This window comes from Schistocerca nitens, chromosome 1 (genome assembly GCF_023898315.1).
Source record: "Schistocerca nitens isolate TAMUIC-IGC-003100 chromosome 1, iqSchNite1.1, whole genome shotgun sequence".
NCBI classification, from domain to species: domain Eukaryota; kingdom Metazoa; phylum Arthropoda; class Insecta; order Orthoptera; family Acrididae; genus Schistocerca; species Schistocerca nitens.
Window position 1 is genome coordinate 933153526 of NC_064614.1, and position 14539 is coordinate 933168064.

At 42.9% G+C, this 14539-nt stretch overlaps 1 protein-coding gene across 1 annotated transcript in view; it reads right to left on the reverse strand.

Moving 5' to 3' along the window:
• Window positions 1-1635: 1635 nt before the first annotated feature.
• LOC126213050 (uncharacterized) overlaps window positions 1636-14539 on the reverse strand; it is a 65682-nt gene continuing 52778 nt past the window's right edge. Inside the window, exons 3-6 of the mRNA XM_049940660.1 lie at window positions 13708-13830; window positions 8865-8981; window positions 8685-8750; window positions 1636-1863 (exon numbers count right to left, since the gene is read on the reverse strand). Of these exons, the coding sequence (XP_049796617.1) occupies window positions 1697-1863; window positions 8685-8750; window positions 8865-8981; window positions 13708-13830 (473 nt within the window). The 3' untranslated portion in view covers window positions 1636-1696. The remainder of the gene's footprint in view (window positions 1864-8684; window positions 8751-8864; window positions 8982-13707; window positions 13831-14539) is intronic.

Below are 14539 nucleotides of genomic sequence, written 5' to 3' on the forward strand. Positions count from 1 at the left end.
GTTCAATTTCTCTCGTTAATCGATCCATTGCCCAACAGATTCCTGTCTGTGTCTCAGTTCAAAAAATGGTTCAAATGGCTCTGAGCGCTATGGGACTCAACTGCTGAGGTCATTAGTCCCCTAGAACTTAGAACTAGTTAAACCTAACTAACCTAAGGACATCACTCACATCCATGCCCGAAGCAGGATTCGAACCTGCGACCGTAGCGGTCTCGCGGTTCCAGATTGCAGCGCCAGAACCGCGCGGCCACTTCGGCCGGCTTGTCTCAGTTCATGGGGAGCAATATGTCACTCTGTTGGTCAAACCAGAAAAGATTATTGAAAGATCGAATGGTTGGTTAGCTCGAGTTGTCTCGCACTCTGTACAAGAACTCATCACACTCATCTACAAGACACAGACACACACTCGACACTTCATACAGGCCGGATGGAGGCAACGGCAAACCACCTTCACTAGGACACTGGCTCGAATGGCAGTGCAGGTTTCCTGCCTCTGCTTCTCTACTCTCGTTCCCTAAATACTTTGACTTACTGAAGTATCGAATGGTTTTTTTTAGAGTATTAAATTATTTACAAGTTATTATAGTAAGCAAACAAAAAATACAAAATTAGTCTTTTATAGATTCATGGATTTTTTGAGTAACATTTCTTCATTCTTTATATTCAGCCGTCATCAGCAGTTACAATTCCTGCTAAGTATTCAATCAATGACACGTAGATATTTTCAAATATCTTATTTCTATTACAGTCACATTAATGCTTCAGATAATTCAGTTACTGTACTAAATAAACTTAAGAGGCGTATATGTGGACACAAAAATATTTTAAAAGTTCAATAAATAAAATGTTTGTTTTATTGCAAAAATTTCAAACGAAACTGATGCAGTAGCAATACAGGATGGTCAGAAACAGTCTGAAGAGCTTGTAAGGGTGTTGCACCGTAGTTTCTGCTGAGAAATAAATGTTAGAAAAAAATTCGATACGCTGTGCCGGTTGACGGATTGGTTAGCACTAAATAAGCCAGTCATGCCACTGTGCACAAATTCAAGCAGTCCGCCAGAGACTGTATTGCCAAACACGGTTTTCGTTTGGTTTCCTAAAGCTGACCAAGAGAGCCATACAAAAACTGAACACGGGACGGCAATAAGGATCGAATCCAAATGAACCGCTGAACAGTCTCGTGTGCTATCGTATACGGTATGAGAACAACTGACAGTATTTGAATTTGGGCGCCGCAACAGCCTGACTGGCTAACTTCAATTCCGATTAATTCGGGAACGGAGCAACGTATGGTATTTTTTTTCTGAATAATTGTTTCTCAGCGCAGCGTACTCTGTAACAGCCTAACACGCTTTTCAGATTGTTTCTGACCACCCTGTACGTAAGTGTCCGGCGAGCTAGCTTCCATAACATGCCTTACCTATGGTGTTTCGTCTGTGATAGTAACATGACTTGAGCTTAGTCATGTTACAACTATTCGGCAGTTGACGGATATGTATGTGCAGCTAACAGTATCACAGGAAAAAAAGACACTGGCTTGACGTTAACCTTGTTCTATTTATTTCAAATGTTGCCATTAATACTTAAAGTCTAGCAATATGGTACTGAATGTTTGGTTTCGAGATCTCCGTTGGCTTTTCGGAGATAGCATTTCGGCTTCAAAGTACTAGAAGAAGCGCAGCCATTACGGTTTCAGTCAGTGCTCCCAGGCCGGTGGTGGTGGAGGAGGTAACTCATGAATCGGTTCCAGCATTGGGCCATGGAACTCGGGCGGCATATCAGGATGTTCGTGGTGAGGCAGGAATTCGTGATGGAATTCGGGGTACAGCACGTGCTTCCAGGTGTGAGGATGACTCTTGCGCTCTGAAATGATGCAGACACACATAGAAAATAGAATATTATCACATCAGAAAAAGACATGAAATTTATACTTATGTAATCTACTTTTCATAATCATCTGCAACCAAGTCCCTAAAGTGCTTAACTTAACATTCCATTTATTAACTTAGCCTTGAAGAAAAATTTTTCTGTGTCCGGTATTAGCTCTTGCCTTAGAAGCACGCTGGTGGCTTCTCTCGATTTATGTATTCTTCCAGGACCTAGTTTTCCCTACTGTCAACTACTAAGACGACCTCAAAAACTGCAATTCATGCGGTATTAATGAAATTTCAGATAGTAATCCTGAAGTAATTCATTTTCTTAATAGCGTATCTAAGGTTTTAGTATCATAGGCTATTTTACCGGCAGCTGGAAACATGCCATTGTTAAATCTCTTTGTAAGAAACGTGACCAACGGGTCCTTCGAATAATCATATATATTTCCTTACAGACACCTATATGATTTTTGCAAAATATTTAAGTAATGAAGAGTGGTGTCACACTTAAATAGACACAATGTTGCAAATTGAAGTAATTCTCTATTATGAATGTAACATTTTTATTTACTCACAGAATATTACTCGCTTAAATATCGACTAATCATAAATTCCGTGGTAAGTGCCACAACTGCTCTATTGAGGAAATCGCAAAAAACTTCCAGAAAGAATTCCCTTTTGATATTCTTCTTCTTTTTATAGCCTACACAAACGAAGACAGTTAATCTACAAACATTTTTAGAGTAAAGTTACTGTGAAACATTTAACAACACAACAAAAAGATTGTTGATGGAACAAAACAAGAACAGGATTATGTGCCAATCTCTCTAACATAAAAACCGGGCTAAGACTACCACTTATATCTGTAAATAAAGGGGTTGGGAAGGATAATAATATCTATGCTATTAATTTTTGGAACACAACCTACGACCAGCTTAGAGACAGAAGTGATGACACTTTCTGCAGGACCTGACCATAATTTTGCAGGACAATTCTCAAACACGTACAGTTCAAGCTGTTACTGATTTGCCTGACTGATGGGGCTGCTAAGTGCTATACCACCTACTGCACTCCCCTGACTTAAGCCCTCGTGAGTTCAACTCGATTTCTGAACTGAAGGAAACAGTTCACGGCATTCGCTTCAGAACTGCTACGAATTCGTCGGGCAATAGACGGCGCCGCTCGAACTGTGAACACAACTGGCACTGCTAAGAGTATCCTACGACTTCCACATCGCTGGCAACGGGTTATCCACAATGCTGGTGACTACTTTGAAGGTCAGTAAAACTTTGAAACACGTATTTATTTTGTACGAGCTGTAAATAAATAGTTGCCACTATTAAAGTTCCAACCCTCGTACAACAAACAAACAGGGGAATTAGAGGCATTAAATAATTTCTTATTGCTACGAATAACCAGTTTGTTTGCTACTCTGCACAGTTAGCATGTCTACTATAGTCCAGGAACCAAGTCAAACATAACCTAACGTGGTCTGCATAATCTAAACATTGTTGTTGTTGTTGTGGTCTTCAGTCCTGAGACTGGTTTGATGCAGCTCTCCATGCTACTCTATCCTGTGCAAGCTTCTTCATCTCCCAGTACCTACTGCAACCTACATCCTTCTGAATCTGCTTAGTGTATTGATCTCTTGGTCTCCCTCTACGATTTTTACCCTCCACGCTGCCCTCCAATGCTAAATTTGTGATCCCTTGATGCCTCAAAACATGTCCTACCAAACGATCCCTTCTTCTAGTCAATCTAAACATACGTTAGCTTAAAACGCCACAGAAAAATCATAATCAAGCGAAGTTCTTCCAAAAAGCCGTAGCCCTAAGGCGTTAAGTTATCATATACGCTTACCTCATCAGATGGACGTTGTTTTTGAGGCACAGTAACTTTCGTGTTGTTCTCATATGATTTTCTCTGGGCTCTTAGCTTCTTATTTATTTGGGAAACACTACCTTTACCCTTTTGCCGACGTTTTCTTGTTTCATCCATCACATAAACCACAATAGTAAACACAACAGACAGGAACTTGAGCAAAATCGAATCTCAAATTAAAAATAACAGTACGGGCACATAGCCCCGATTTTGTTTCAAAACAGGTGGCTCTTAGCACCTGGCGCATTCTGGTGGCAATGTTTTAAACCACTTCCATACTGATTACCAGATAGCCCGGTTTTTACTGACGAAGGTTAGGCACATAGCACATATTTTGACAAAAAAACGAAACTTTTTATTTTTGGCACTTAGACCGGATTTTATAATTAGTCGAAAAATAAAATATTTTTTATATTTCCGAGACATTTAATATATCATGTGTGATGGCATGAGTCTAGACTGGTGCCCTGAGCCTTACTTAGGACATGGGTTGCAACCAGGCAATGCAGCATTTCGTCATTTCCAGATAATGACCTGTCTACAGGTAGTATGTGGCAATGCTTGTTTTCCACATTAACAAGCCTCTTTGGATATACTTATACTCCTGGGCCTGCCAGGCAGGTCATCTGCATGGCTAGGCTATGCACCAACACCTGCTGCTGTCAGTCTCTGACCCTGGATTGCCAACACACTTCTGACACAGCTCCCACTGACACAGCTTGGCTGCGAACCAACGACCACAGCCTGATAGCGTAGCAATCAGGTTGTCTTCACTCAGCCACCATCTCCACTAGACTGCCAGCCAGGGATCCTGTTGCTGTATCATCGTCCGTGTATCAGCTGAGGTCCTTCCAGTTCCATGCTGCTTGTTGGGCCCAACGCTGCCACACACAGTTGTCTAGTTCTCTGTCCAGAGTTCTACAGCTGGACATCACCACTGTCTCCCACCGGGGTGGCCACTGGCCTTCTGCACTCTAGCCACCCAAGTCAGGATACTTTCAAACCATCTTAACTCAGCAACAGTCAAGGCCACTCACTACTGGATGCCCTGTCTACAGCACTTGGAGCTGCTTGATCTCACTGGTGTGCCTAGTTGGAGGGTCCAACACTAATTGCCTGTCGTCTGCTTACTGCAGGTGCATTGCGCTACATTTTATCATTAACAGTAAGTAACTCTTACAACATTTGGCTGCCTGCATCGTCTAGGGCTACACCCACCTCCAGCAGAGAACCATAGCCTACTCTATTGTCTCTGACACCATTTCTTTTGCTGACAGAAGTGGGACCCGTTGGACGCTGAAGTGGATGACAACGAAGGGCTGCAATAGTGGTTAAATATGTATGGCAGCAGCGAATTAAGCAGTAGCAAGTACATGACTTACAACACTTGTAGGATCCTTGAATCCTTGGGTTTGTTTTCTTCTCCTCGTCCTGTTCCTATTATGTCAGGGTCTACACTCTGTTACAGTATCTGGGAAGGGGCTAAGGGATGAAACGATGACGCCAGTTGAATGTACCCTACGTAATTTGTCAGGGTACGCAGCCCCATGGACCAAATTGCATGGCTATCTCAGCAGACTGATATATGCCAGGCAGTATAGAAAAAATACTTGGCTAAATAAGGAATGCTGTAGATACCAAGACAATCTAGGTCAATGTAAATAACAGGCAAATGCGAGATAGCCTTGTTGTAAATGAAGAACAAGGAATTTAGTCGGTACCAGTTTATGTGACATACCTGTACCAAACAGAGTGAGTGTTATAAACCATTAAAGTGTATGGTAGTAAAGGAGATAATCATTAGGTGACGAACAACATGCAGCCTGATAGTATGATGACCGCTAGATGAGTAGCCAGTGAATGCAATTTACTTCTAATAAGGTAGATGTGAACAGTCGTACAGTGCTGACAAAGAAGAACATGGACTCATTAGATGACGAAGAACATGCACTTTGGTAGTTTGATGAGTACTAGATCAGTAGATAGTGAATGATATTTACCTCTAATAAGACAGTGGTGCAGCGCTGAAAGAGAAGAACATGGAGCAAATACTCTATGTTCAGGCTTTCCTTTCTTCGTATTATGTGACACTAACTCAGAGCGACAAGGGGCTGCAATACCACTGATTCGAGATGAGTCATTGGCGGTGATGTCATCAGTTCTATTGTTCCAGGTCCCTCCAGATACAGTGTGCATGATACCACAAAATCCGCCTTAGATAGCTAAGGAAATGATATTACGGGAGAACTTCTCAGGTATTATCGAGTTATGACGAAGGATAATTATTGAGTGGTATTAAGGGACACAGGTTGAAGGTAGGAAAAGCGCCTGTGGTGGTTCGGTCCTGAGCGCTGGAAGAGCGCATAATGTTGTTTACCTAATGTTGTTTACCTAAGGTTGCACAGAGCATGGCCCTGTGGGTCACACAAAGCGAAGTGGTGTGGTGGTTAGCACACCGGACTCGCAGTCGGGAAAATGACGGTTCAAATTCGTGAAGGGTCAGCCTCATTTAAGTTTTCTATGATTTCCCTAAAGAGTTCAGGGAAATGCCAGGATGGTTCCTTTGAAATGGCGCATGCAGTTTCCCTCCCCATCCTTGAAACATTCTGAGCTTTAATTCTGTCTCTACTAACCGCGAGGTCGACAGGACATTAAATCCTAATCATCCTTCCTCCCTTCCTAAATGTAGCTCATGTCTTCTTACCAGTTATTCAGAATCAGTGATTTCGAGGAAGATACTACAAATGTGGGTAAGATTAGTGGGGTTACAGTGATAGGATGCCTTTCTGATCTCCATCCCGTTTCATATGATGTGGAATGACACAGCTGCTTACCAGCCTAAAAAGGAAGAGTAGCAGTAAAGTAGTGCAAACCAGGACCAATAGACTCATCGTTCGTGTCTGATAGGAGTGAGACAATGAACATAGTGTAAATATAAAAGGGCCGTCCGCTTTGACCGAGCGGTTTTAGGCGCTTCATTCTGGGACCGAGCGACCGCTACACTCGCAGATTCGAACCCTGCCTCAGGCATGGATGTGTTTGATGCCCTTAGGTTAGTTAGGTTTAAGTAGTTTTAAGTTCTAGGTGACTGATGACCTCAGATGTTAAGTCCCATAGTGCTCAGAGCCATTTGAACCATTTTTAAATATAAAAGGAAAGAGGCACTAGAAGTTGTAAGTTGATTATGAGTCGTTACTTCAGACTAGAGCAGGGGAATGCAAAGTGTAAATATTTGTAAATATATTGGTGCTTCTGTTAGAGCATGAATTTGGTTGGCCCAATTATTCCTAGGAGGGAGGAGATGTCATGATAAGGGCCCAGGCAGAAGCCCATTCCACATCCACGATGTGGGTTGCAACCAGCCAATGCAACATTTCACCATTTCAGCAGCTTCCTAATAGCGACCCAGTTCCCCAGGCAATGTCCAGTCTTTAGGCAGTTACTTCGACACTGAAGTATGCAGCAGTGCCTCTCTTCCACAGTAACAAGTCCTCTTTTGTTGAATACGTAGCCCTGAGCCAGTCGAGGAGTGGCCTGACTATGTGACAACGACCACTATGTGGCAGTCTCTGCCATGGGATCACTGACTCCCTTCTGAAGCAACCTATCATCAAAACAGATGGGCTGCAAGCCAACGATCGCTCCCTGACACGCTAAGAATCAAATCGTTTTCACTCAGCCGCCATCTCCACGAGACTTCCCGATGGTGACCTTGCAGCCGCAGCATAGTCCAAGGTACAGGATGAGGTCCTCCAAGCTCAGTGCTGATGGGGTTCAACATCACCAGCACAACGTTCCAGCCATCGGTTCAGGGTTCCAAATTCGGATGTCACCTTCGTCACCCACCAGGCTTCTCACCAGCTTGCTCCTCCCTGATCAACTGACTTAGGGCACTGTCACGCCATCCTGACTCAGCAACGGCCAAGTGCACTCACTGCTGGGCTGCTTGTTCGAGAAGCACTTACAGGAGCGTGGCCTCACCAGCGTACGTCGCTCTAGGGTTGAACGCACGCTGCCTGTTGTCTGCTTACTGAAAGCGAATTGCACTATGACTATTTTTGGTTAAAATCATCGTCTACTCCTCCACACACTCCAGTGAGCCACAACCCCCCTCCGTTCTCCTCGACACCACAATGCATGAACTTCACATAGAAAAGCTGGAGTTTTCTCGAATGGATGGGATTAGAAACAACTGGTTATAATCATATATTATAAAAAAGAATGCAATATGTTATGCTGAATATTCAATCAATTCTCGAAGGGGAAAATATTTTTTAATGACTGAGGGGATATCACAAAGTATTTTCGGCATGGTTCAATTTTTGGCGTCACTTCTCTTACTTACATATTTGACTAGCCTCCTACTGAACATAAAAGGGCAAGGTTGGCACTATTTTTGCAGACGACGCAGAAGTAATAGATAGTACTGTTAACCATGTTTTCAAAGAACTGCGCTTTCTGATTGGAGAACGTGTATTAACAAATGGCTCTGAGCACTATGGGACTTAACATCTATGGTCATCAGGACCCTAGAACTTAGAACTACTTGAACCTAACTAACCTAAGGACATCATACACATCCATGCCCGAGGCAGGATTCGAACCTGCGACCGTAGCGGTCACGCGGTTCCAGACTGAAGCGCCTAGAACCGCACGGCCACAAAGGCCGGCCGTATATTAACACACAAGTCTTGTGCTCCTCAATATTCACACCTCATATCGTTACATTTGGCATTGCTATACAAACAACATTCTCATAGACACAATACTTTCATTTTAAATTATTCAATTAACCATCATTTCGCAAGGGGCACGTCAGGTCAACTGTATCGCAAGCATTCGGTTTTGGAATATGTGTCTTCTAGCATTAAAGTTGTTTAAGTTATTCCTGTATTTAGAAACTTATGAGGAATTGGGTTGTAGACTTACCACCAAGACTGCTAAGGTAACAATCAACCTGGTTGCCACGTTTTGTACAGCCGTACCAGTCGCTGACTGCAAGTGAATATAAACAATAATACATGATTAAAAAAAAGGAAAACATTCTTGTTTTCATAAATATGGTGTTGTGAATTACAAATGAGTCTCGCTGTAGCTCTCAGAACTTACCCTTCCCAGATGCCGGCAGCAGTGGTTCGTGGGACCATGGACATAGTCTCAGCTGGCACGAGATCCTGTCTTCCACCAGGTCACAGTTGTACCAGTTCTTTTTGCACGGTGGGGGATCTGCAAAGTTACAGATTCTCATTTCAACTTGTCTTCATACACACTGACTGTCAGACGTAGTCCTTTCATAATGTATCACAATTCTATGGTGTTATCGAATTTTCATCACTAGGGTATAGTATATCCCCTGGAAGCCTCTCTTCAAAGAAACTTTTTCTGAATCATTTCCCTCGAATTTTTACGACTGATATCTCATTGAAATTAAGTTCAAACCATACTCAAAATAATATACGTAGTGTGGAATAAATCTGCCTCCTTCTGCTTCTTCTCGGTTGCTGCGCTGGCCCCAGAACGGGCTGAAAGATGTCAGTTCTGCTAATAGTCTATAGCAATACCAGAGATATATTTAAAACATTTTAATCACATCCTTGGTGTAAATTATTCACTGATATGGCCAGTTTCCGGTCTCACATACAGTTCGAATTAAAGTAAAGCAGGTTGTTACCTACTACACTAGTTCATAAATTGTGAAATTGTCTTAGTGCAGTAATCACACAACACTGTACCGTGCTTAAAAACAAATCACACATGGCAAAAATTAAACGCACCAGTTCACCATATCTCTGTCCTCATACAATTTAAGGAACTCGAAACAATTAAGATAGTGAATAAAAGTAATCAGTAAGTCCACCAACATTGGCCTGCTAACCAGACATTGATCACAGGAGTCAATAATCTGCGTGTTCCTCTAATAAGTTCTCACTCGGAATTAATCAGTAATTATTGTCACAGAAGTCATAAATTAAACCCACGAGTGAAGAAAACGAACTGTAAGCGCTATATGCGAATATTCCAGAATGTTAGTTACCGGACTATAAGGCACATTGCTCATGACAAAAGACACAGGTGTCGCCCCCTTACTCTCAGCCGTAGACTGGCCTCAGACGCGATATAGGTCCACATATGGTTTCACCTAAGAACAATATGTTTTACATTACTCATAACTGACGGCAACCATCTTAAATAAACAATTTCATGACTCTCAAAATAATGAACTTTCTAGTTAGTGATTTAGTTAACACGTGCTGCACGTCAAATGGAACACAAAAAAGTATATCAACGAAATTGTACTGCCGAAGTTCAGAATCTAACAGTAATTTTGACATAATTTGTAACGGGAATTAGCTATGGTTTAAAGCTTTAATGATGATAAATTCGGAAGATAATTAGTTTCGGACAATTTTAGATACATTATGGAGAAGCTGGAGATAGGCGCTTTCAAATTATAGGCGTTAATACGCTGAAATATGTTTCCTACCGCTCACTAAATATGTAGGTGCATACTGTATTAAGCTTTTCAGTTAACCATATTTCGTAACTAACAAAGTTTCTGTGTTAATTAATTAGATCACTGCAACTATATTAGCAAGTAGTATGCAACGAGCAATGAAATTCAATGAGACTAAGCCTTTTTATGAATTTGACATTACTATGCCTTTACTGGGTACTATATGCACTAATACACTCCTGGAAATGGAAAAAAGAACACATTGACACCGGTGTGTCAGACCCACCATACTTGCTCCGGACACTGCGAGAGGGCTGTACAAGCAATGATCACACGCACGGCACAGCGGACACACCAGGAACCGCGGTGTTGGCCGTCGAATGGCGCTAGCTGCGCAGCATTTGTGCACCGCCGCCGTCAGTGTCAGCCAGTTTGCCGTGGCATACGGAGCTCCATCGCAGTCTTTAACACTGGTAGCATGCCGCGACAGCGTGGACGTGAACCGTATGTGCAGTTGACGGACTTTGAGCGAGGGCGTATAGTGGGCATGCGGGAGGCCGGGTGGACGTACCGCCGAATTGCTCAACACGTGGGGCGTGAGGTCTCCACAGTACATCGATGTTGTCGCCAGTGGTCGGCGGAAGGTGCACGTGCCCGTCGACCTGGGACCGGACCGCAGCGACGCACGGATGCACGCCAAGACCGTAGGATCCTACGCAGTGCCGTAGGGGACCGCACCGCCACTTCCCAGCAAATTAGGGACACTGTTGCTCCTGGGGTATCGGCGAGGACCATTCGCAACCGTCTCCATGAAGCTGGGCTACGGTCCCGCACACCGTTAGGCCGTCTTCCGCTCACGCCCCAACATCGTGCAGCCCGCCTCCAATGGTGTCGCGACAGGCGTGAATGGAGGGACGAATGGAGACGTGTCGTCTTCAGCGATGAGAGTCGCTTCTGCCTTGGTGCCAATGATGGTCGTATGCGTGTTTGGCGCCGTGCAGGTGAGCGCCACAATCAGGACTGCATACGACCGAGGCACACAGGGCCAACACCCGGCATCATGGTGTGGGGAGCGATCTCCTACACTGGCTGTACACCACTGGTGATCGTCGAGGGGACACTGAATAGTGCACGGTACATCCAAACCGTCATCGAACCCATCGTTCTACCATTCCTAGACCGGCAAGGGAACTTGCTGTTCCAACAGGACAATGCACGTCCGCATGTATCCCGTGCCACCCAACGTGCTCTAGAAGGTGTAAGTCAACTACCCTGGCCAGCATGATCTCCGGATCTGTCCCCCATTGAGCATGTTTGGGACTGGATGAAGCGTCGTCTCACGCGGTCTGCACGTCCAGCACGAACGCTGGTCCAACTGAGGCGCCAGGTGGAAATGGCATGGCAAGCCGTTCCACAGGACTACATCCAGCATCTCTACGATCGTCTCCATGGGAGAATAGCAGCCTGCATTGCTGCGAAAGGTGGATATACACTGTACTAGTGCCGACATTGTGCATGCTCTGTTGCCTGTGTCTATGTGCCTGTGGTTCTGTCAGTGTGATCATGTGATGTATCTGACCCCAGGAATGTGTCAATAAAGTTTCCCCTTCCTGGGACAATGAATTCACGGTGTTCTTATTTCAATTTCCAGGAGTGTATATTGTCATTCTCATAGTTTAGATAAAAAATTTAGAAAATTTGTGGAGACAGAAAGACATAGCAAATGAGATTGGATGCTAAACTTGCTTCGTCAAAAGTGTTTCAGAAAGCAATTTAAGACATTTCAGTGGATTAGTGTGCCTTGTATTGCTGGGAAAAAGTTCAACTCCACAGAGCGATAGAGAGGCTCAGAAAGCCGCAGAAATTTCCAACAAAATGAGACACGGCCGCACAATTCTAAAGAAGTTAAAGAGTCCTCTCCAATGGCTCATTTCGATGGCAATAGATAAAGCGTATGGGGCACGAATTATTTGTATGCAGCAATTGACAGCTCTTTAGTTTTTTTCCGGAATTTTATCAGAGTCAGTACGCTATCCAGCAGACTGTATAGAATGAGCTTAGAATAAAAAACCGTACCGCAGGTGAAGAAATCATGCCTGACTTGCAGCAGCGGGTTTGAAACCAAATCGAACTAAGCGAGGAGGTCCCACACATAATGATTATCTTTGAAAAATCTGGAAGAAAAAAAAACAATCGTAAGCTAATATTGAAGCTCCTTGTAGCTGTATCACTGATTGAAACTAAATATTGGTGGCAAACAAAATCTGAGTATAACTTTATATACACAATTTTCATTTGCGAGTAAAATTCCTTCAAAACTCATTTCAGCCTGCTGAGAAAAGGAATCGCGAATCACATCATGTAATTATGAACCAACAAAGTGGAGCTAACTTTTATGGAACGGAAAACATGTGGTACCTTCCTGTACCCCGTTGTTTATGTTACGATACTCGTATACATTGGGTATTTTGATATATTATTAGAAGTGATAGTTTCGATAACCCTCAAGAAGCAACGTAGTATTAATGTCGCCCAATCCTAACAGTGTGCATCGCACATTAATAAAAACTTTCATTTGAATTTTTCCTGTGCAATATAATTTGAGTTTCGGTAATTTAATATCCGTGTACTTCCGTAATGCTAACGCTTTTACTTATCTTTCCAACAGCTATCAAACGTAGTTAACCAGTGCATCGTTTCGTGCAGAATTTAATAATTTCTTCATAACAATGTTACTGGTATTAATCACAGAGAAAAATTTTGCCGCTTGCTTATACTCTTATTTGTCTCAAATCTTAATTCGATAGCGGTACCGGTGATGTATCATAATCTTCTTCTCTACTTGATAAATCTGTTGTATCATTCAAATAAAAAATAGGCACAAGACAACTTCCACAGTACTAACGACGAGGGCTGTTTCGCGTTCGAGCACAAGCAAGTACGTAACCCAGTTTTGTTTACGTTTCTACAGCAACGCCTCACTGTTGCCTCAGCGGTAGAAGATTACGGCTCTGAGGCGGTAGTGATGGCCGCCTTTGGCATCTCGCGTTTGAAAGCTGGTATCAATGCTGCCGTTTGTTAGGGCTCTTCTTTCGCCATACCGTGTACACATATCCCGAATAAAAAGAAGATATGGGAAACAAGCATACTTCCAAACATTCTTCAGGCACTCATATTCTTCACAAGCTTGCACACAAGCACAAACAATTTGACATCCTGTCACATGTGAGATTTAATTACATATCACTCCCATACGGAGATCATACTTCGAAACCAAATGCACTTCCCACAGGGTTACAAACTGTCACATAGTTCAGGAGCTCTCTCCCATTAGAACTCAAATTATTACATAAATCCCTCGGATGTGACAGTTTCAAGTAGCCAAAATTGTCTTTTGTATTTTGATCCATAAACACTAAAATCCTATGAAGCTGCTGTCACTCATATATCAATACTACGTCCATTACAGCGTATTAGCAAAAGGAGAAAACTTATTACCTTCGTGATGCCATTCAATGGGTTCTATCTTCGTTGTGTCCGATTTAGAACAAAATCTCAGCGTAAATTTTAGTTGTCCTGCGTAGTTGATAAAATTGTATATCATTCCAAACTCATCCTGTCCTGTAAAAAGAAATGTACATGTGATATAAAACACTATATTCATTGATGTAACAAGCGTCATCATAGGATAAAAACAAGCTCTACGACTAAATTTTTGAAGGCGGGTAGCTGAAAACAGATGAGCTCATGTAAATGAGGGCCGGCGGCTGTGGCCGAGAGGTTCTAGGCGCTTCAGTCTGGAACCGCGCGATCGCTACGGTCGCAGGTTCGAATGCTGCCTCGGGCATGGATGTGTGTGATGTCCTTAGGTTAGTTAGGTTTAAGTAATTCTAAGTTCTAGGGGACTGATGACCTCAGATGTTGAGTCCCATAGTGCTCAGAGCCATTTGAACCATTTTTTGTAAATGAGGGAGCTATGATGTTGGAAGATTCATAATTTAGATATTTCATGCTGACGTACGAGCGTTTCTCGTGCGCCTAGCTCTACTTCAGATGAAAATTCCTATGTTACAAAGAATAATCAATTACATTCGGAAATAACTGCTAGTGTATTGAGAACTAGTACTGCCAGAGAAAAAAATGGCCAAACAGTACGAGTAGTACATGAGCTACGAAAGAATCAACAGAAACTGTCGATAACTGATATATTCCTCTGCTACAATAGACATCCTACGCTAATTTTATGTGCCAGGAGACAAGCGCCTGTGTCCTCGGATGCTAGTTTGTGTGTAGTTTGTCAGTTTTATGTCAATCGGTGTTTCGCGTGTCT